Source organism: Dipteris shenzhenensis, chromosome 9 (assembly GCF_047967505.1).
Source record: "Dipteris shenzhenensis isolate YYH24624 ecotype China chromosome 9, Dip_SZ_1.0, whole genome shotgun sequence".
Taxonomy (NCBI): Eukaryota; Viridiplantae; Streptophyta; class Polypodiopsida; order Gleicheniales; family Dipteridaceae; genus Dipteris; species Dipteris shenzhenensis.
The window spans coordinates 48,423,497-48,444,305 of NC_141604.1; the positions used below are offsets into that span (position 1 = coordinate 48,423,497).

Here is a 20,809-nt window from a genome sequence, read left to right on the forward strand (position 1 = left end):
ATCTATCCTGGCCTTCTCCCATGTATTAGATCTGATGTGATTTGATAATGTTGTATTCACTGTGCGTGATGATGCCCGAATTCACTGTGGGTGATGATGCCCAATAGTCTCATAGTCTTTCGAAGACTTTCATAAACTTTCTTTCTTTTCTTACTTTCTTTACTCAACCATATCAGCAAGCATTTATCTCTGTGAGGAGGTTATCTGATTGAAATGGAAACTCTCGGAGGTAATTCTATTGTGCAATGAAAGGGGTCCACCTCCCCAGTATAATCAGAATCTAGGGCCAAGGGCTGAGCTCGAGTATAAGCCTGGAATGGCCCAACGTGGAGACTACATACGGAGTGAGCCCTCTTGACAAAGTGGGTGGTGCTCGAGGTACGCAATTCTGAGAAGCTGAGTTCTTATGTATGTTCTTCTTGCCTTGAGCATGTTGTCCTCAGGAAGAGGAGACCTGACATGAGGTATAGGGTCTTGCTAAGCCGGCATGAACTCATCCTTTTGAGCCAATTGCATGCACTCAATTTCACCATCAGGTTAACGGGTGTCGTTTCGGGTTCCATGATGAATAATTCTCCTCCTCAAACTCTGGCTACTCATCATGAGGGATGAGGCTTCTTGAAGTGATGGGACCACATGCCTGAGAACTTGCAGCCGCATACTGCTCTGGATGCTTTTCCTACAGCCCTGAATCTGAAATAGGAGGGGTGTCTTTTTTGGATTAAAATTGGTCACCTCCCCACATGTCAGCCCCCCAATGAGGAGTGCGTCAACAGGAGTGGATCATAGGATAATAGAACAAGTTTTGGGGCTACCACATGGGCAGCAAATAGGCTGCCATGTGGACAGCAGGGAGAGGAGTGCACCTCTCCAAGAAAGCATCCCCAGGTGGGCAGATCTGAGGCAGCAAGTTCCACAAGTTCCAAAGGCTGACCCACGCATCTATAGGTGAAGCTGCTACTGTACGGATCAGTGGGCACTGATTTCGAGGCATTCTTGTTGCTGTACGGCTGATCTATGTCCATTTCGAGGTGTTTTCCTTGCTGGTTTCAGTGAATGCATGCACTACGAGGCCTTTCCATGGCTGGCTGTATGCTCTCCCTCTCCTGCCCGTGACCCTTCTGCACTCTCTCTGATTCCAGCCCGTTATCTCTCTTCCTTCCCCTCTCCAAGCTGCTGCCATTTCCTCCTGCTACCTCTTGCTTGCTGGGATCTGTTGCCCCTGGAGGTGTTTTGGAGCTGGATTAAAGTCATTGTGGAAGCTTGTTGTTGCTCCTTTGTTGTTGGAAGCCCCTCTTGGCCCTTCATGCAGTGAATAGGCACCCAATCATAGAGGGTGTAACCAGATTAGAGTCAAAGGGGGCAGTGTGTGGATTTTCTTCCCGTATCATGGTCACTTGTTCAGTTTGAGATCTGTGTTGAAGCTTGGTCACCCTGAGAGGCTGGTCAGTGGGTTGTGGGATGGTTGAGCAAGTTGGATGCTTTGTGGAATGCTTGGACACCTTTACAGTTGGTCATGGACAATGGTGAATGCCTTAGCCTTGCCTTGGCACTTGGGTACTAGTGTGTGCACTAGGATGGAATGCAGGTTGTAGCCAAAGTTCGGCTTGGACAGTGGAAATAGCCCGTGGGGAAGAGCACAAGGGTGAGCCCTTGTTGTATGTACCAATTTCATTCCTAAAGAAATAAATAAATACCAGAAGGGGTGCCAAGTGTTTGGGGCCAATGTGGTGTCTTGTACTTGGTTTCATTGAGCAGGGGCACTCTAGCCTCCATCCAGTTATTTCTCAAATTGTTTCTAAGTGGTATTGTTTAAAGTTAAGAGGTTGGAAATGATGCAATGTGGCTGTGAGTAAGGAATATGTAATGCAAATTATGGTCTACTGCCCTTTAGGAAACTGAAGGCCGGTTACAGTGGTTCCATTGCTGGGATCATCACCGTCTTTCTACAAAGGTGAGCCCTGGGAGTGTTGGGTGAAGAAAGCCCCATTGCATTTTTGTTAGAGCCAGATTATCAACAATCATGTCACACCGCGAGAGATCATTGACTATCTCCGAGCAAGAAGTAGACAGCTTTGAGGAGGAGCACAACACCAATGAGGGTGAAGAAGAACAGAATGATGAGGGATAGCATGTTTCTCCTGAGCATGCCACTGAGGATTACCAGGACAAGGTAGACGAGGAAGAGGATCTTAATCCCAATGCCCTTTTTTAGTTACGAATGCAAAGTGCAGTGGGAGCCCTGTCACAGCTACAACAAACTTTCATGGAAATTATGCAAGCTTCTCCTAGTAGTAATGCTCCCCCTGGAGGCCAAAGACAGCATAGGAGAAGCAGAAGAAGCATAAGAAGACTCATAGGCATGTATCATTCAGTGGACAGCCACCAGAGATGCCCACAGTCACCCCTACAGTGGGTCATGCCAATAATGTTCATTCAATCAATCAAGGACAGCAAGTCTTCCCTCAGCCGATACTTTGGAGGGGGATCAGTTTTCCATGCAATGGTGGCACACCCCACAGAAGGGCCCGGAATGCCAAGCGGTTATGTGGGTAGTTTTCAGCCAATGCAGAATTTCCAGCAGCACATGGAGGGAGGAATGCCCCCGGCAAATGCCAACATGATGTATGCAAACATCGGGATGCAGCCCGGTATGCAGACAGGGATGTCTAGAATTATGAGTAGCAGTATGCCACAAATGCAGGGAATGGGATCTGGAATGGTCAACCCCACCATGGGCACAAGCAATATGGCACAGAATATGGGATTCACAATGCCTCCACCATATTTACAGCCCCCCATTTATGATAATCTTACTCCCAAAGGTAAGCTGAAAGATTATAAGGAGGGAGGGGCAGCCCAGTGTAAGCAACACTTCCAAAGGTTATGAACCGTGACTACTTTGGCTTAGGGGACCATCCTAGGGTAAGCAACACTTCCTAGAAGTTGGAGGCTAGAGTGCCCCTGCTCAATGAAACCAAGTACAAGACACCACATTGGCCCCAATCACTTGGCGCCCCTTCTGGTATTTATTTATTTCTTTAGGAATAAAATTGGTACATACAACAAGGGCTCACCCTTGTGCTCTGCCCCACGGGCTATTTCCACTGTCCAAGCCAAACTTTGGCTACAACCTGCATTCCATCCTAGTGGACACACTAGTACCCCAGTGCCAAGGCAAGGCTAAGGCATTCACCATTGTCCATGACCAACTGTAAAGGTGTCCAAGCATTCCACAAAGCATCCAACTTGCTCAACCATCCCACAACCCACTGACCAGCCTCTCAGGGTGACCAAGCTTCAACACAGATCTCAAACTAAACAAGTGACCACGATACAGGAAGAAAATCCACACACTGCCCCCTTTGACTCCAATCTGGTTACACCCTCTATGATTGGGTGCCTATTCACTGCATGGAGAGCCAAGAGGGGCTTCCAACAACAAAGGAGCAACAACAAGCTTCCACAATGACTTCAATCCAGCTCCAAAACACCTCCAGGGGCAGCAGATCCCAGCAAGCAAGAGGTAGCAGGAGGAAATGGCAGCTTGGAGAGGGGAAGTAAGAGAGATAACGGGCTGGAATGAGAGAGAGAGTGCATAAGGGTCACGGGCAGGAGAGGGAGAGCGTACAGCCAGCCATGGAAAGGCCTCGTAGTGCATGCATTCACTGAAACCAGCAAGGAAAACACCTCGAAATGGACGTAGATCAGCCGTACAGTAACAAGAATGCCTCGAAATCAGTGCCCACTGATCCGTACAGTCAGCTTCACCTATAGATGCATGCAGGAGAAAAACAGCCGTACATCAGCGTGGAAGAACCGTACACCAGCGTTGGGAAAGCGTACAATCAATGGAACAGCTGCTTGGGATGCATGAGCAGCAGAAAAGAACAGCCCGTACAGTCCACCTTGGAGAAAACTAGGAAAAACTGCACGTACAGCTCCCGTACAACCACCTTAAAGGCTCTGTACAATCTGTACGGAACCTATGGAGTAAGGTTGGCAGCCTTGGAAAATGAGCCAGCCACCAATTAAGGTCCAAAATGCAACGAGGAAAACACCCGTACCCTTCTCCACGGGATGCGTGAAATGAACAAGAAGAAGCACGTCAAAAGAAATCCGTACCTTAGCCTTAGAGGGAGAGGAAGGGGCTAGGTGTGCATGAGGGGCTGCCATGTGGGCCTGTGGCCCCCTCATTAATGCTCTAACCCACAAAAACCAATGAAACATTGGTTTGCCCCTCACACTTAAATCCTAACCCTTCTAACCAATGGAATATTGGTTTCCTTGGGCCTAACTTTAAGACCCCTCCGAACCTTGCATTGCCCCTCGCAAGTAGGCCTAGTGTGTACAGCTAGGGACTTCTGGGAAGTGTCGCTTCCCGAGGGCTAGTCCCCTAAGCCAAAGTTAGTCACGGTTCATAACTTCACGTCCCCGTGACGCCTACTATGGGCTGCATCAGCCTGGGCCATTGGCTGGTTGCCATGTGCCTAGGTCGGTCAGCACAAGAGCCTCCCAATGTGGTTTTCTAAATGCCACGAGTTGCAAGTCTTGTATTAAATTTCTCTTTCGAGTAATAAAATTTCCGTGGGGGGGGGAATCTAGCTCGGTTGGTCCTGAGCACTAGTGTGGTGTCGTGTGTGAGCCAATTTTTCTCTCTCCTTTCCCTTAGCAATCAATTAACAGAGGATCAAGGATTTGAGGTTGGATGTTGTAGTAGATTCTGTGTGAACCGAACACCAGCAGGTTCCATAACATGGTAGCAAATTATGTGTGTACTAGAGAATGTCGCAGCAGAATCTGTGTGAACCAGAGCACCAACAAATTCCACTACCCACATGGAAGGAGGCCTTCACATCATTGACCCAAAGATAACGAGTGTCGAGCCCTCTTGGGCAACCTTATAATTTGAGGTCTCAATTGTCACTCCTACAGTTGGAGGCAGGGGTAGAGGTACAAATGCAGCACAAGTAGTTGGAGCAGCCGCTCCAAGAGCTCCCACGGCAGAGCAAAAAAGATGGGACTCTAGAGATGCACAAGCTCTTTTAGTAATTTCTCTTTCTGTCAAGAGGTTCATTATACCTCGTATTCGGTCATGCAAGACATCTATGGCAGCTTGGGAGATACTAGAGAGTATGTTTGCAGCAAGAAATGATGTCAAGGTTTCCTTTCTGAAGCGAGAACTTTCCCATACGCATATGGAGGAGGAAGATTCCATGAATTTTCACCTCACAAAGCTTCAAGACCTCAAGGAACAATTGCTGAATATTGATGAAGTCATTCCGGATTCAGAGATGATCATCACCACTCTGAACTCTCTTCTTGAGTCCTATCTCGGTTTCCACACCTCGCTGAATTTGTCATTGACGGGGGGCAGCAATCCTCTCTCTTTTCACGAGTTGGTAGGACTTCTGTTGCAGGAGGAACAAACTCGTAGAAATATGGCAACCTAGGTTGGCGAGCATGCTATGCTCTCCAAGTTCAAGCCCAAGGGTAAAGGGCAGCAAAAGCCACATGCCAATCAGCCCACACATCAGCATAAAGCTGATTCTGGACAGCCTTCTTATAAGGCAAAGGGTGATACAAATAAGCAGAAAAAGAAGGGCATCTGTCATTATTGCAAGAACCAAGTCATTATATTGGAGAGTGCAAGAAGCGCATAGCCAAAGAGAAGAAAAGGGATTCTCGTATGGCTATGTCAGATGCATCAGTTCCACATTCTCATGATGGAGGAAATGTTGCAGCTAACTTTCTAAAAGAGCACTATGCCTTTCTGTCTTGCACTTCAGATTTTTCAGTGGGTAATTCTGATATTACAGCCACTAATGATGATGACCCATATGCTTTCTTGACTTGCAGTTATGATCCTTCAAAGGATGTATGCTCTTTTAGCGTCGATGAGACACTTCATACTTGGTATTTTGACAGTGGTGCTTCAAAGCACATCACTTCCAAGAAGAATCTCTTTTGTATCTCTGCATTCTCCACCCACCAAAAAGAAGGTAACTTGTGCGAATAATTCTTCTTATTCAGTGTGTGGAGTGGGAGACATTATTCTCACATCCACTAATGGCACAGATTTCAGAATTTCAGATGTTCTCTATGTGCCAGGGATAAAGAAGAATTTGCTTTTAGTGTCCTCACTCAATAGAGGAGGATTTCAGGTTGTTTTTTATGATGACAAGTGTGCAGTCAGAGATAAAGAAAATGACTATGTTTTGATGTTGTCTGGCACTTTGTATCGGGGTCTTTTTCAGCTTGATCTATATGAAAAAATATCTTGTCTTGCATTATCAGTTAACACTCCCACTGCGGCGATGCAGAATGCGGAGTTATGGCATGCCACGTATGGGCACATGAGCTATGGCAGCTTAATGACACTTCAAAGGCATGATATGGTTGACGCATTGCCTCCTTTGGAGTCGCCTCCTCCTCATGCATGTGAAGGCTGCATTCTTGGCAAAATGCATAGACTTCCCTTCAAAAAGGATGGTGCAATGAAAGCTACACGAAAATTACGGCTTATTCACAGTGATGTTTGCGGTCCCATGAGGACACTTGCTTTTGGGGGTTATCTCTATTTTGTTACATTCATAGATGACTTTACCAACTACACTTGGGTCTATGGTCTCAAGGCAAAATCAGAAGTGTTTATACATTTCAAACACTTTGTGGCTATGGTTGAGAATGAGACAGAACTCAAGGTGTAGACACTTTGAACAAATCGAGGGAGGGAGTATATGTCTCATGAATTTGAGACATTTTTTAAAGAAAAAGGAATCATGCATTAGCTTAGAGTGAGGCTTACACCTCAACAGAATGGCAAAGCTGAGCGGAAGAATCGCACTGCCATGGAAATGGATAGATGCATGCTCACAAGTAAGAAGTTGCCTCACAAGTTTTGGCTAGAAGGCCTCATGTGTGCCAACTATATTTTAAATCGCGCTCCTACAAAGGCTTTGAAGACAATCACTCCCTATGAGGCATGGCATGGGAGAAGCCTTCAGTGGACCATTTCAGAGTTTTTGGTTGTGTTGCATATGCCCACGTGCCTGTGGAGTTTAGACACAAGTCGTCACATAAGGCACTCAAATGCATTTTGGTGGGATATAGTTCACAAAGCGAAGGCTATCGTCTCTACAATCCTGCTACACGGAAGATTTTTGTTAGTAGAGATGTTATATTCTTTGAAAATTCCGCACGTACACATGCTGAATTTCAAATTCCAGCCTCTTCAGATGATGTGTTTGAGGGGATGCTTCCTATAGCATTTGGCTCCCCCACTAAAGCTCAGAATTTACAGCAACCTCCGCCAAATCCACATGGGCAGATTCAGCCCCTGGCTGATTTAGTACAACTTCAGGGTGTGGATGAAGTTATCAGGCAAGAAATTCAAGAGATACACGCAGCCAAAACAGTCCCGAATTGGTTGCTTCAGATTCTCAGGGAGAGTAAGCTTGAGGCTCTATTCCTTGGCAGGACTCATAGTGCAGTAAGGCACACAGGGGGAGCTCTTTCAACTTATGCAGGTACTCTTCTTGATGAGGAGGAGCCTGAGACATTTGAAGAAGCAAAGGATAATGTGCATTGGATGAATGCCACGCACGATGAATTGCAGTCCATTCATAAAAATCAGACTTGGGATGTCGTGGATTTGCCACTAGGCAAGAATACCATAGGTACACATTGGGTTTTCAAAGTCAAAAGAAAGCCAGATGGGTCCATTGATCGGTACAAGGCAAGGCTGGTTGCAAAAGGATATGCTCAGAAAAAGGGCATAGATTATGAGGAGACTTTTGCTCCTACATCCAGAATAACCACCATCAGGTCAGTTATAGCAATAGCTGCAAATTTTGAATGGAATGTTCATCAGTTGGACATTAAAACGGCTTTCCTTAATAGAGACTTGTTGGAAGAGGTTTATGTCAAACAACCTCCGGGCTTTGAAATTTCAGGAAATGCACATCAGGTATGCAAGCTGAATAAGGCTTTGTATGGGCTGAAACAAGCCCACGTGCGTGGTATGCAAAAATTGATGCATTTCTAACCAGCAAGGGGCTGCATAGTAGTCCAACTGAGAGCACCCTCTACATCAAGAAGGATGGGGGGGATATTTTGGTCATCATTCTTTATGTAGATGACATGCTGCTCACCGGATCAAATGAGGAAGTAATTGCAGATTTCAAAGTCCAATTGAAAGCTACATTTGATATGTCAGACTTGGGCTTGTTACATTTCTATTTGGGGATCCAGTTTATTCAAGAGAAACGTGGCATTGTTATGTCTCGGCTGTTGGATGCCTCATTTATCTTTGCAATACACGACGTGATATTCAGTTTTCAGTTTCTCAGGTGAGCAGGTATATGCACAGCCCAAAGATTATGCATTGGCAGGCTGTAAAACGCATCTTCCGTTACTTGCAAGGTACAAAGTCTTTTGGCTTGATGTTTCCCAGGGGGGGTGACTTGCAGATGCATGCTTACAGTGACTCAGATTGGGCTGGAGACTATGATACTAGGCAGTCCACAAGTGGGAATTGTTTCTTTCTAGGACATGCTTGCATTTCTTGGTTGAGCAAGAAACAATCTACAGTGGCTACCTCCTCATGTGAAGCTGAGTACAGGGCAGTTTTCACAGCGACAGTTGAATGTGTTTGGCTGCGTCGTTTGTTTGTTGATCTTCATCTTTCATTGGAGGGCCCTTCTCCAATTCTCACTGATAGTCAGAGTGCCATAGCAGTGGCAAAGAATCCTATGTTTCATGCTCGCACAAAGCACATTAAGGTTCACTATCACTATGTCAGAGAGAAGTTACATGCAGGAGAGATCAGTATGATCTATGTGTCAACACATGACAATGTTGCAAACATCTTCACCAAAGCACTTCCACGTGAAAAGTTTGAGGCATTTCGCAGTGTCCTGAACTTATCTCCTTTTGGTGATTGATCATTTCCTTGTACATGACATTGGCACTGCAGGGGGGTGTTAGAATTATTATTACATTCTAGCAGTGACCAATGTAATGTAATAAGTAGGCTAGGGGCACTTTTCTCTCTTAAGAGGTTTTTCCCCCTAATCCCAGTTAGTTCACTAACTACGGTTAGTGAAGGATAAGGTTTTGTCACTTAGACAAAACCTTTCCCTACTTTTATATTACTCACTTCATCTATTGCAACTTACATTCAGCACTCTATCTCTCCTACTCTCTCTTTCTTTAACAAGCACATGCATGCACATGCATGACAAATGGCCCTTCATTAAAGTGCTAGCACACATGAGAGGGGCAGCTCGCATTGGAAGAGGGGGCTTCATTTTTGGGTTGCAGATGCCAGAAGTCCCATTGGATATGTCAATTTCCAAGATAGAATTCCATATCAAGGCCCTTTTCATGGACTATTAGCTCTGGATATGCATGAAGCCAAATAGAGGCCCCGAGGGCCCCCTTATATAGGGGCAAAGCCCTCTCTATTTTAGCCGACTGGTAGAGGGTTAATGGCCAACCCAGACAGCCCCCCCCCCACTCCTTTGAGGGCCCTGGTGGACCGCACCTGGCCACGTGGCATCTAGCCACCGGCCCATGCCTTCCCGACCTCTGTGAGGCCCCTTTGCTGCCCAATATGCCGCAATCTGCTGCGCCTCTTCCTGCTGGTGTTTCCACCTCCTGCCAGGCCCTTTGCAACCCCCCGGATCTGCTCCAATCAGCCTGTACTTGCTACGCAAGCTTCCCTACAGTCTATGCCCTGACTGCCATCATCTGCTGAGTCATCACAGCCTATCTGCGCAGTCTTGCCTTTCCCAAGCAAGGACTGCCTCTGGACTCTTCTGCCTCAGAGCTCCCTCCATGGTGGCTTCCCTTTGCCACGTACTTGCTCTCTTGTTTCTTTGTCTGATTACCGCCCACATGCCAGCAACAATGCTGCCCATGTGGCATCCTCTCAAACCCTAGGTTCAGCACCCCCCCCCTGCTCTTCTCATCTCATATGGGGGCTCACATATGGAGGTGACCTCTAGTATTCCAACACCCCCTCTAATATTCCAACATATGGAGGTGACCTCTAATACCCCTCTCACCGACGCATCTTGGCATGAACCCAATCCGTCAACATAGATGCTCTAGTAGCTCCTGTGTCTAGCCCACTGGAACACCTTGGTGTCACAGTCGTTCCTGGCTTTTCATCCAGTCGCTCCTACTCCACCAGGGCCAGTTCCGCATAAGCACACCAGTCTTGTACACAAGTCCATCCAAGGTAGCACCTGATGGCACCACCACCTTCGAAGTTGAGCACTCCAAGTACCAGTATCCTCCAACTATCCCCCTCTAATGAATGAACAACCTGAAATCCTCCACGCACCATGCTCTTAGTGTCTGTTGCAACCCGTCCTCCATCTGGCTACATCTGCAACCAAACGGCATACCCAAGGCATTATATCCCAAGCATAATCCATATTAAATCCTCAGTATAAACCAAACAGCATAAATCGCCAGTATCCCCCTGGCTAGGTCTGCAACCAAAAAGCATAAATCCCTAGCACCCTCCAACTATGCCCCTCGTGATGAATGAACAGCCTGAAGTCCTCCAAGCACCATGCTCTTAGGGTCTGTTTCAACCCATGCTCCATCTGGCTAGGTCTGCAACCAAACAGCATACCCGAGACATTATATCCCAAGCATAAATCCAGATTACCTGAACCATAAAGCTCCACCTCTAAGTCACAGCCTCCGTCTAACTCTAAGTCCTCAAGTCCTATCAAAGAATCCCCCTCTATGTCAGCAACAGCAGCCAAGCACCCAGATGGCTGAAGGATTCGCCAGGAAGTATTTAGAGTTGCTACTAAATAAGATGTTTAGTAACTCCTTATTCTAGCAGACAAAGGCCTGCTTCTTTTGGTAGACCAAATGTGGATACTCACATACAGCCCCCGTCGCACTCAAAAGATGGTGCTTGGTTTTGAACCTAAGTTGGCCACATATTGCCTTACACTCATCATCACACCATCTATTGCAGGGAATTGAGCCAATAGGTGGCGGATGGGTGGAGCATGTGGTATAGGGAAAGGGGGCGGCAACATGAAGGGAGGGGGGGATCAGAGTAGCTTGATCCTCCATATATGGATGTCATCAAGATCGCGAGAGGCAGGTGGCATACTCGGGGGATAAACTATGGTCGAAGAACTTTTCTTGATGGCATCTCCCAGTGCTCCTGAGATTAGGTATACAAACCCCAGAGTTACTGCCAGGACGTCCGACATTGAGAATCCACAATTATGTATTGCCATCTAAAACCGGACACAATATAAAAGAGATGCAGAGTCCCACCAAACCATGGTCCTCTGATCTTACCAAAGCTCTCCTACTATTGGCTGGCACTCCTAGATCTCTGAGCCCACATGCTCCTCTGAGCTTAAGTAGACTCTTTGTCCAGTGATCCTTCCACCTTACTCCCCTGGTAGTCAGCCTGGGTGGGAAGCTTCTCTTTAGCTAGGTCTGCAGCCTTCTGTATGCCCCCTTCACCTCCTCAATGTAGGCCCAAGGAAGCCTTCCTTTCTGCTCTGGATATGCTGCTCCAATTGATGCCAAATGGAGGCCCCAGGAGCCCCCTTATATAGGGGGAAAGTGCCCTCTATTTCAGCCGACTGATAGGGGGTTATTGGCCGACCCAAACAGGGCCCCCCCACCGACTTTGTTGCTGTATATCAGCCCCCTTTGAGGGCCCTGGTGGAACCCGCCTGGCCACGTGGCATCCAGCCACTGGCCCAGGCCTTGCTGACCTGAAACCTGACCTCTGTGAGGCCCCTTTGCTGCACAATATGCCTCTTCCTGCTGGTGTTTCCGCCTCCTGCCAGGCCCTTGGCAACCCTCCGGATCTGCTCCAATCAGCTGTACTTGCTGATGCAAGCTTCCGTACAGTCTGTGCCCTGGTTGCGCAGCCTATCACAGCTGCAAACCCTGTGCAGTCTTGCCTTCCCCAAGGTCTACTGCCTTTGGACTCTTCTGCCTTAGAGCTGTGCTCCATGGTGGCTTCCCTCTGCCAGGTACTTGCTCTCTTTGTTCCTCTGTCTTATAACTGCCCACATGTCAGCCACAATGCTGCACTCTCTCAAACCCTAGGTTCACCCCCCCCCCCCCAAACAAATGGGGAGGTGACCTCTAATATTCCAATGCTAGAGTGATGCTAGAGGGCATTGACCACAATCGAGTGGATGATGAGGGGTCGGACTCCCTCGAGTGGCAAAGGATCAGAGCAAGACGGTTTGGGAATAGATGGGCTCTCAATCTCAAAATGGGCAGAAAGGAGTACACATAGAGGAGATCCAAGAGAATGTTTTGTCCAGCCAAGGTAGGGCACTCTAAAGAGGATGGAGCAGACCCCATTCTCCTCTTACACCACCCATATTGATGAGCATCTGCACTTGGCTTCCTTCCCATGAAGCCCATCCATTGAGAGACATTGACTAGAGGAGCAAGTACCACACAAAGCAGGTTTTGGTCAAGCCTGTGGACTATAGCCTACGCCGAGCAATTTCTCCGACTTCTTTTGGTGGGTGGTCCATGTCTTTCAAGTGAATGAGGAGAAATGGCTCGTCACTGTTGTGCAATAGTTGATCTAGGGATGATTTTGCACTAACTATGAAGTTGCCACGTGCCCAGAGGGCATGGCACCGATCCCTCAAGATTGTCACATGAGGAGTTTGACACGCATTTACGAGGAGTATGGCAGCCTGGTTGATGAATGGACGGTATGCTCTTTCCATAGACATGCTCTCCCCAACCTATATGGTGGATGGGGAGCAAGTCACAAGCCAAGAGATCAAGATTTGGTGCCGCCCTCTTGGAAGCGGCCCATGTTCTGAACCGGGGACAGCGTCCCGGAGACAATGGCCAACACCAATGCCTGGAATATTTGGATTACCAGTTGCAGCCTAGTGGGGGGGGGGGGCGGGGCGGGTTGTTCCTGGTTGTTGGGGGAGAGGGGGAGAGTGGGGCGGTTGCATCAAGTTTGTTTGGATGTTCCAACAAGCCCGTTAAGAGACAGAAGCGTTTTTGTAAAACTTGATCTGCATGCATCTTTTACATATTGACAAATCAAGAAATCCAGTGGTTGATAGTCCAACACGCTAGTTGTTGGCACCTACCCTAGGTAGTTGTTGGCACCTACCCTAGGCAGTGAAATAGGACCGTGTAATGCAAGCTACATGACATACATCTAGATGAATCCAAGAACATGACTAAACTCATCCTTTAAAAACACAACCCATAGTGCAATTTCAATCTCATGCCAATCACTCCCAAGATTGAAAACCATAATCTGCATCCTGAACAGCAAGAATACTGACATCATCAGTGCTCAATGATGGGTGTAGACCATAGTATGAACATATGCTCTCACACATACATATCCAAACACCCACGCATACTTGAGCAACCATTTATACAAAGGTCTTCGTAATGGGTTTTTGTCAGCACTCCGGAGGTAAGGACAGACTCGGCCATGACAAAGGATAGTACTAAAGTAGAAGGCTAATCAAAAAGTAGTCCACACTCTCTTTTCATTCAAGTAGAAGCTACAACTACTTGTGTAGACTAAACAATTTCATTTTAGTCTCTTGCAAATGAGCATTTCTAAGCAACAAATGCTAAAATGGAAAAAATTTATCACAATATCAGTAAGTCACAAACATGGACAAGAACATATATATATATATATATGGATCCAAGAACATGCCTAAACTCATCCTCAGAAAACACACACAGTGTGTAACTTCAAATCATGACAATCACTCACAAGATTTGAAAACCATAAACACCCTCATGCATAGCAATGACAAGCTACTATGGCATCCAGATTGACAACTCATACGCACCCAATGATGGGTGTAGAACATATGCTCTCACACATACATATCCACACACCCACACATGCTTGAGCATCCATGTATACAAAGGTCATCGTGCTGAGTTTCTGTCACACTGCAGAGGTGAAGCGCAGACTCAGCTGTGTGAGGGCATAGTATAAACATATGCTCTCATACATACATATCCAAACACCCACACATACTCAAGCGACCATTTATACAAATGTCTTTTAACTGAGTTTCTGTCACACCCCGGACGTGAAGGGAAGACACAACTGTGACAAAAGCTAGTACTAAAGGAGAAGGCTAATGAAAAACTAGTCATACTAATCAAAAGGAGTCCACATTCTCTTCATTCAAGCTGCTGTGAAAACTATACAATTTCATTTTAGCTAGTAGGGCAAAGCACCACTCCATTAAATGGAAAGAATTTATTCCAATATCAGCAGCAAGCTGCAACATGGACAAAACTTCACAAGATAAAATTTGCATAACTTAAAGGGTGCCTTAAGTTCAAATGGAAAACTAAGTGGTCTAAAGTCACATGATTCGCACAAAATGATTCAGGTAACATTATTTCCACTTGATTTCGACGCATTTTCTAAAACTTGTTTCAATTTTACTAACACATCATTATTTCAATAGTATGTACTCCCAATTTCTTGCGGGGATGTGGTACTAAAGATGAGTCAAAGGCCATCAACAAGCTCGGTGTATTTTTAAGGTATGTCAGAGGGTTTGTGAATGCATGTCTAATTTTCCTTCTCGTTGCAAAAGTTAGTTCCATTGCTTACCGACATATAAATGCAAGTGGGTAGAGATCAAGAAATCTTCCATTCCCAAAATGACAATTCTCGCCATCAAAGCCAGAAATGTTTAATTGAAAAGGCATTTCCAACAAGTATCACGGGAAGTCCACTAATATAACGAGAACATCCAGGAATATGCCTAAACTCATCCTCCAGAAACTCAACACAGTGTGCAATTTCAATCTCATGACATTCACTCACAAGATTGAAAACCATAGCAAGGACTAGCTACTATGACATTCCCACCCAACATCATCAATGTCCAACGATAGGTGCTGACCATAATATAAACATATGCTCGGGCAGCTGGTTTTTTAAAGCCCCTATGGACAATTGACTATTTGTATTGTGTTTTTCACCTTTTAATAGATGTTTTGTTTTCTTTTTTTTATTTACTTATTCTAGGCTGAACATGTCTCCTTGTATGATTGCTCCCGATGTTTCAGGCAAGATTCAAGTAAAAACAATTATCCCTCACAAAACAAAAGAGAATCATGGGCTCTATGTTAACAATTTTCTAAATATGGAGGAGTGGTCTATTGATGAAAAAACCGTTCTGTATTGAACAGGAGAAATACCGAGGATGGCATGAAACTTACACTAGCTATTGTCAATCAAAATCTAGCAGTTGCATACCTTGCACAATATGAATACTTTCCCCTGACTTTGGGTTCCAAACCCTCAAGCTGCAATCCTCAGATCCTGTGCAAATGCTTCTGCCTGCATCATTTACATCGCACTTTTTGGGAAAATGTTCCTATAAACAGGACCTTCCTAACCCAAAACAGACCGTTAATTATGCTTCACTACATCATGCATAGCAGTACATAAATCGTTTATAGCATATAGAATGAACTCCATGAAGTGACCAACAGAGGTTCTGAACAGTATTTCCCTTTACCAAACATAGTTTGCCAAGTTTCTAGAGAATAACCGATCCGATTTCAGCGCAACAATAGGAACAGTTGCAAGCCATGCTGATATGAACAAAAATGTTACATAGACAAAGCAACCTAAAAGATCTTCTGAAAGAACATACTCACCATCTGGAGTGAAGTCACCACACGTAACAGAACCATTATGCCCAGCAAGCACGGTGAGACATGCTGCAGTGTCAGCATTCCACATCCAGCTAGTAAAGTCCGCTGATCCTGCTAACACCACGTGCCCTCGTGGATGCCATCTTACCCACTGCGCAACCAAACTGTATGACAAATTAGATTAATTTCTTTTATCCAATCCACAACAGAAGGAACATGATAAATTGGATTAGTTCTTCCATGAGTTGCAGACTCTGCTCCAGGTGCTGTAAAAGCTCCTCATTGAATACCCAAACCAGCCACATGCTGCCCTATTTATATTGGAGCTTACCAAGCAAAGGAACAAATTCAATGCCTTGATAGTAGACAGTCAATTTTTGTGTCACAAAAGAGCCCACACAGAGTAGACATCACAAGATGCTGCCACTTTCCCAACATGCCAGACAAAGATGCAGCTATTATTTATGCGGGATCCTCTGTGGCACCTTGTCAAAGGACTTGACAAGAAGCTTAAAGAAAATGCAGAAAAGATTCGACTTTGGCAGGATTGCAATGACAAAGCAATTGCTCTAATCAGTCTCAGCCTTGCTGACAGTATGATAGATCCTATAGATCTCACAAAGTCAGTAAAGGAGTATGGGAGAAAATAATGTTCAATCATATCTCCTAAGACCTATGTCAACTCTGAGTTTTATGTTGCCATGTTTATATTCATGAAGGATGTTGACAAAAAAGGGCTGGCTTTAGAATCGATGTGTCACCACTATCTGCTTGCATGCAAGTCCTCTGCCTCATGTGCCTCAACAAAAGTGTCACCCTCATTCCCATGTTTGATAGCACCCAGAACATGTTCACCCATCAATCCTGATATCGCTTTGCACAACATGGCAGTGATGTATAGAAAATGTGTTATGCAACCCAACTTTAATGGGTTAATGATTGGGTCGACTGAATTGCTTAACACTTCCTTGTTAAGCAAGCGATCTTCACAGACAAACTGGAGCAAAGCCTAATACATTGCTGATGGTGACAATACTATTCTTATTGATAGAACAGAGCCCACTACAAAAAAAATTGTTAGAAACTCCGACATTCCACATGCGTGTAAACTAAAAAGTTCATTGAAAATGCTAAAGGCCAGTTTCTGCATCACTTGGAATCCGAACTCATGCATTGTATCCAAAAACACAATTTGTAATATCAAAAAGGTGTACTTAAAATATTAACCTTGACTGCCCACCTCAATTGCCTCACTTGGACCCTCAAGAGTCTGCCTCAACACACCAGAGGATGTTTCCCAGATGTTGACTACACCATCTAAACCTCCTGAAGCCAGCAAAAGTCCATCGCTACTAAAAGCCAACGCTCCAACTGAATCAGAATGATCTGAATTTAAATGAGACAAATGCTGTAGTGTTAAAATTGGGTGCAGTAATGTCCCCTTCATTCGACATAAAAGAAGCACATCCTCAAGAAAATCAGAAATAAATCATAAGCTGTGAAATTATAGTTGCACGACCATAATAAGTACTCTTCACAATATACGCTCTATTGGAAATCATACTTTTCAGCTCAAGAGGAGATCTACTATCTCTCAATCTCCAGACGTAAGCTTTGTCATCCCCACCACCTGTTGCTACTACATCTGGATCTGTCGGACTGCAAGCAACTGCATATACAGGGTCTGTTTGCAAATGTAACATGAAAAAGAATCAATACCAGCCATTCACTTCAAAAAGGGCAAGCCAATTGAATGCATGCAATTGTAAAACAAGTTGAGTTAAACAATGCAACCCCTGGTCATCACGACTTCAGCCTGCACAACTTGTCCTAAATGATACACAAGAATATGTGCATACCAGAATGACCAGTGAAGATATGCACTGAGTCATCTTCCTCCCAGTTGCCATCTTCTGCATCAAGTTGAAAAGAAAACATGCAGTGAGCCTCTATATCAAAGCCAACCAAAGTACATAGCACTATGCTTCAGCTTCAAAAGCAAGCTCTCAGATGAATACCCTTGAAGTAAGAGAGAGAACTGACGTGTACAGAAGTTTGAAAAAGGCCCCTGTGTGAATGATCCACTTGATGAGCTAAGAGGAGTAATGGTGTTTGACAAGTTAGATCTTAAGTTTGGATATCACCAAGTGAGAATGAAAGAAAAGCACATACACGAGAGGGCCTTTTGTACTCCTACAGGCCATTATACATTCCTAGTGATGCCTTAAGTCTCAAAAACACTCTTTGCCATATTCTATAAATATATAAGAAATGTTTTACAGCCATACCTTAATAAATTTATAGTGGTCTTCTTTGGCAATATCCTAGTGTTTAGCAACATTATCACTATGAGAATGAGTTGTGTATGGGAGGTAGACTTTTATGTCCATAACAGGACCAACGAGGGCCTCACCAAGACCTGACTGTCTAAGGTCAAGGCCAGGCTAACCTATGATCTTGGATTGGAACTAGGGTTAGGGCGTAGTCTAACCTATGATTTAGGTTAACCTCGGGTTGAGACTAGAGCTAGCGTGAATGAGGTTTAGACCCTGTGGATTGGGGCTAGTGTAAGAAAGGCATGGCTACTCCAGAATTAGCAAAGTTATATTACCGAAAAGCACGGCTTTAAGCAAAGTAAAGCTATGAAGCCTAACGTTAGGATTAACTGCTAAAAATAGCATGTGCTAGGACTATAAGTATGAGCTAGGGGCTCACGATGACTGGGATCCTCCTTTGGACGGACACATTGGTCAAGGAGTTGTAGCTAGAGAAGGGTCATGTGACGTGGGACACATGATCTGACCCTGATGCTGGTAATCTCTCGTGGTAGTCTAGATCTCAGGCTCGAGTATGGCTCGAAGTACTGGCAGGTGAGCTGCTAGCTCTACTGTAAGCGGTTTAAGATTCTTGCTGAAGGGCTATACCCTAGAAAGGTCAGAAGTGACTTGACCTGTGTTTCGTTTGTATCAGAGCCAGCTTTGAGAGTGAACATTCCACTTGCTTGGGGAAAGCGAATATTCCCACCTATGTGCTTGTGGAGGATGCACATGTTCCTGGCAGAAATAGCCAGAATCGGATGGGGAACGTCTTGGTTAAACTTGCAAACAGCTAACTCAATTCAATGGACTATTGGAAGTGTAACCATCAGCTGGTAGTGCGTAGCAGTCCTGGATGCAGTTGAATCTGGTTTGCGTTGTGGACAGCCCATGCAAACAGGTTTGAGCTTGCAGCAGGTTGATCTGCAAGAGTCATTTTGTCGGGGCTGATTGTGTTGCTGGCTGCTATGTTCTGATGATCAAAGAAGCATAAGCTTTTGTGTCGTTGCGATTCAAGCTTAGCTATTACTAGCTGATGTTGGACAAAGCAGTATGAACTGAAACAGTGACAGTACAGGGACTTTGGCGCTCTGTTCAGAGCTGAATTGCCAGATTAAACTGGCTGTGGGGATGGCAAAAATTGCAGAAGTCTGCTGCAAGGTAGTTCACCTACCTTCTGGTGTGTACCATGGAAGTACATGCATGCAGAACAAGGGAAAGGTTGCTGTATTCTTGTCTACTTTGGCAACCAGAAGGCTTCTGGACTGAAGCTGAAGGTTCGACTTTAACACCTTGGATAGTATGCTCTTCCTTTCAATGCATGCAAATGCAACTTTGGAAGCTTCAAGCTGCTGCATGCAGTTGCATGCAAGCTCTACCCTTGTTTGGCACGCATTCACCTAATTGGGCCCACTGTTTGTATGCATGCATACTTTTGCAATTACATGTGCATGCTAAAGTCTATCCTCCTGGTAGCATGCACTGATGATCTGACTTTGTATGCACTGATTGCATGGTCATGCATGGGCTGGAAAGCCATGCATGTAGAAAGGCTAGTGTGCATGGAAATTTTTAGTTCATGTAGTACTTCTATGCACGCATGCACTAGTTACCTTACTAGAAGTATAGTTAGTAAAGTGTCTGTTTGAATTCCACACTCTAGTCGGCTCTGTTTCCTACTCCACATTTTGAATTAGGATGGGGCAAGAATTTCATTTTTTGTAGACGAGCCCTCGCCTCATGTAAGGTTTAGTCACCTTGTTGGCCAGCTTCCTGCAAGGATCCCATGGCCCATGGGCCATAGCTCTCATGCAGACAGTCAGGCCACTGGTTTCCCTGCAAAGGGATGGCCCATAGCTCTCATGCAGACAATTATGCTAGGCTATGCATTCCCTTCCAGAGAGACATCGTGATATACTTCTCTACGTGTCTTCTCATAGCCTTGGGAGTGAATGGTGGCTCCATCCTTAGCCTTCATTGTATTTGGTTTCTGAAATCTCATATACCCTTCGGTCTTTCAAAGACTTTCATAAATTTTCTTTCTCACTCGTTCTTCAAGCTGCCACAGGGGAAGCAATGAAAGACTTTCATAATCTCTCTCTCTCTCTCTCTCTCTCTCTCTCTCTCCAAGCTGCCATAGGGGAAGCAAAACCTTTCTAGCCCAGACGTCTTCCTGAGTTGATGGCAACACCAAAAATGTAGTCCCGAGCATGGCACTCTACCAATGGTTAACATTGAGGATTCCACCTAAAGCAATTCTCTTGTATTTCCCGACCTTTTGGCCATGATATGAGCTTTCACCCAGACACGTTCATGCCGACACTATTTGAGGATAGGTGTACCTGTCTCAGAGCCAACGTCACTTCCGGGAAGCACTTCGACATCGTCAGCTTCGTCCACCTCGGGAAGGTCTAGAAGTGAGATACATCCAGCAAATTTAGTAAATTTAAGCTTACGGAGTATGGAACAAATCAAGACTGAGTGAAACATTCAAACCTTCCTCGTCCATCAAAATCTCCTGCTCCACATCATCGTCATCCAGGAAGACACCACCTTCCTCCTCATCGTGGTTATCCTGCCGGAACGGATGAGAATGCATCAAAGGAGAGCGATCAAGAAAGGCATAAAACCCAATCGAAGGAAGGGAGGAGAGATACCGGGGCAGAATTGGGTGGAGGTACAGCCATCGATTAGCAAAACGGGTGTACTGAGATTCTTAGCGACTAGAAGTGCATATAAGACTTTGTACACGTGTCCAACCTTCACGTGCTGACATGGATCACCACATCAGC

At 45.3% G+C, this 20,809-nt stretch overlaps 1 protein-coding gene across 1 annotated transcript in view; it reads right to left on the minus strand.

Annotated features, from left to right (window-relative positions):
- The window catches only part of LOC147898764 (transducin family protein / WD-40 repeat family protein), a 50,990-nt gene extending 30,181 nt beyond the window's left edge, over window positions 1-20,809 (minus strand). Inside the window, exons 1-8 of the mRNA XM_087379049.1 lie at window positions 20,675-20,809; window positions 20,514-20,592; window positions 20,360-20,428; window positions 17,562-17,615; window positions 17,267-17,386; window positions 16,943-17,088; window positions 15,706-15,853; window positions 15,299-15,382 (exon numbers count right to left, since the gene is read on the minus strand). Of these exons, the coding sequence (XP_087235175.1) occupies window positions 15,299-15,382; window positions 15,706-15,853; window positions 16,943-17,088; window positions 17,267-17,386; window positions 17,562-17,615; window positions 20,360-20,428; window positions 20,514-20,592; window positions 20,675-20,704 (730 nt within the window). The 5' untranslated portion in view covers window positions 20,705-20,809. The remainder of the gene's footprint in view (window positions 1-15,298; window positions 15,383-15,705; window positions 15,854-16,942; window positions 17,089-17,266; window positions 17,387-17,561; window positions 17,616-20,359; window positions 20,429-20,513; window positions 20,593-20,674) is intronic.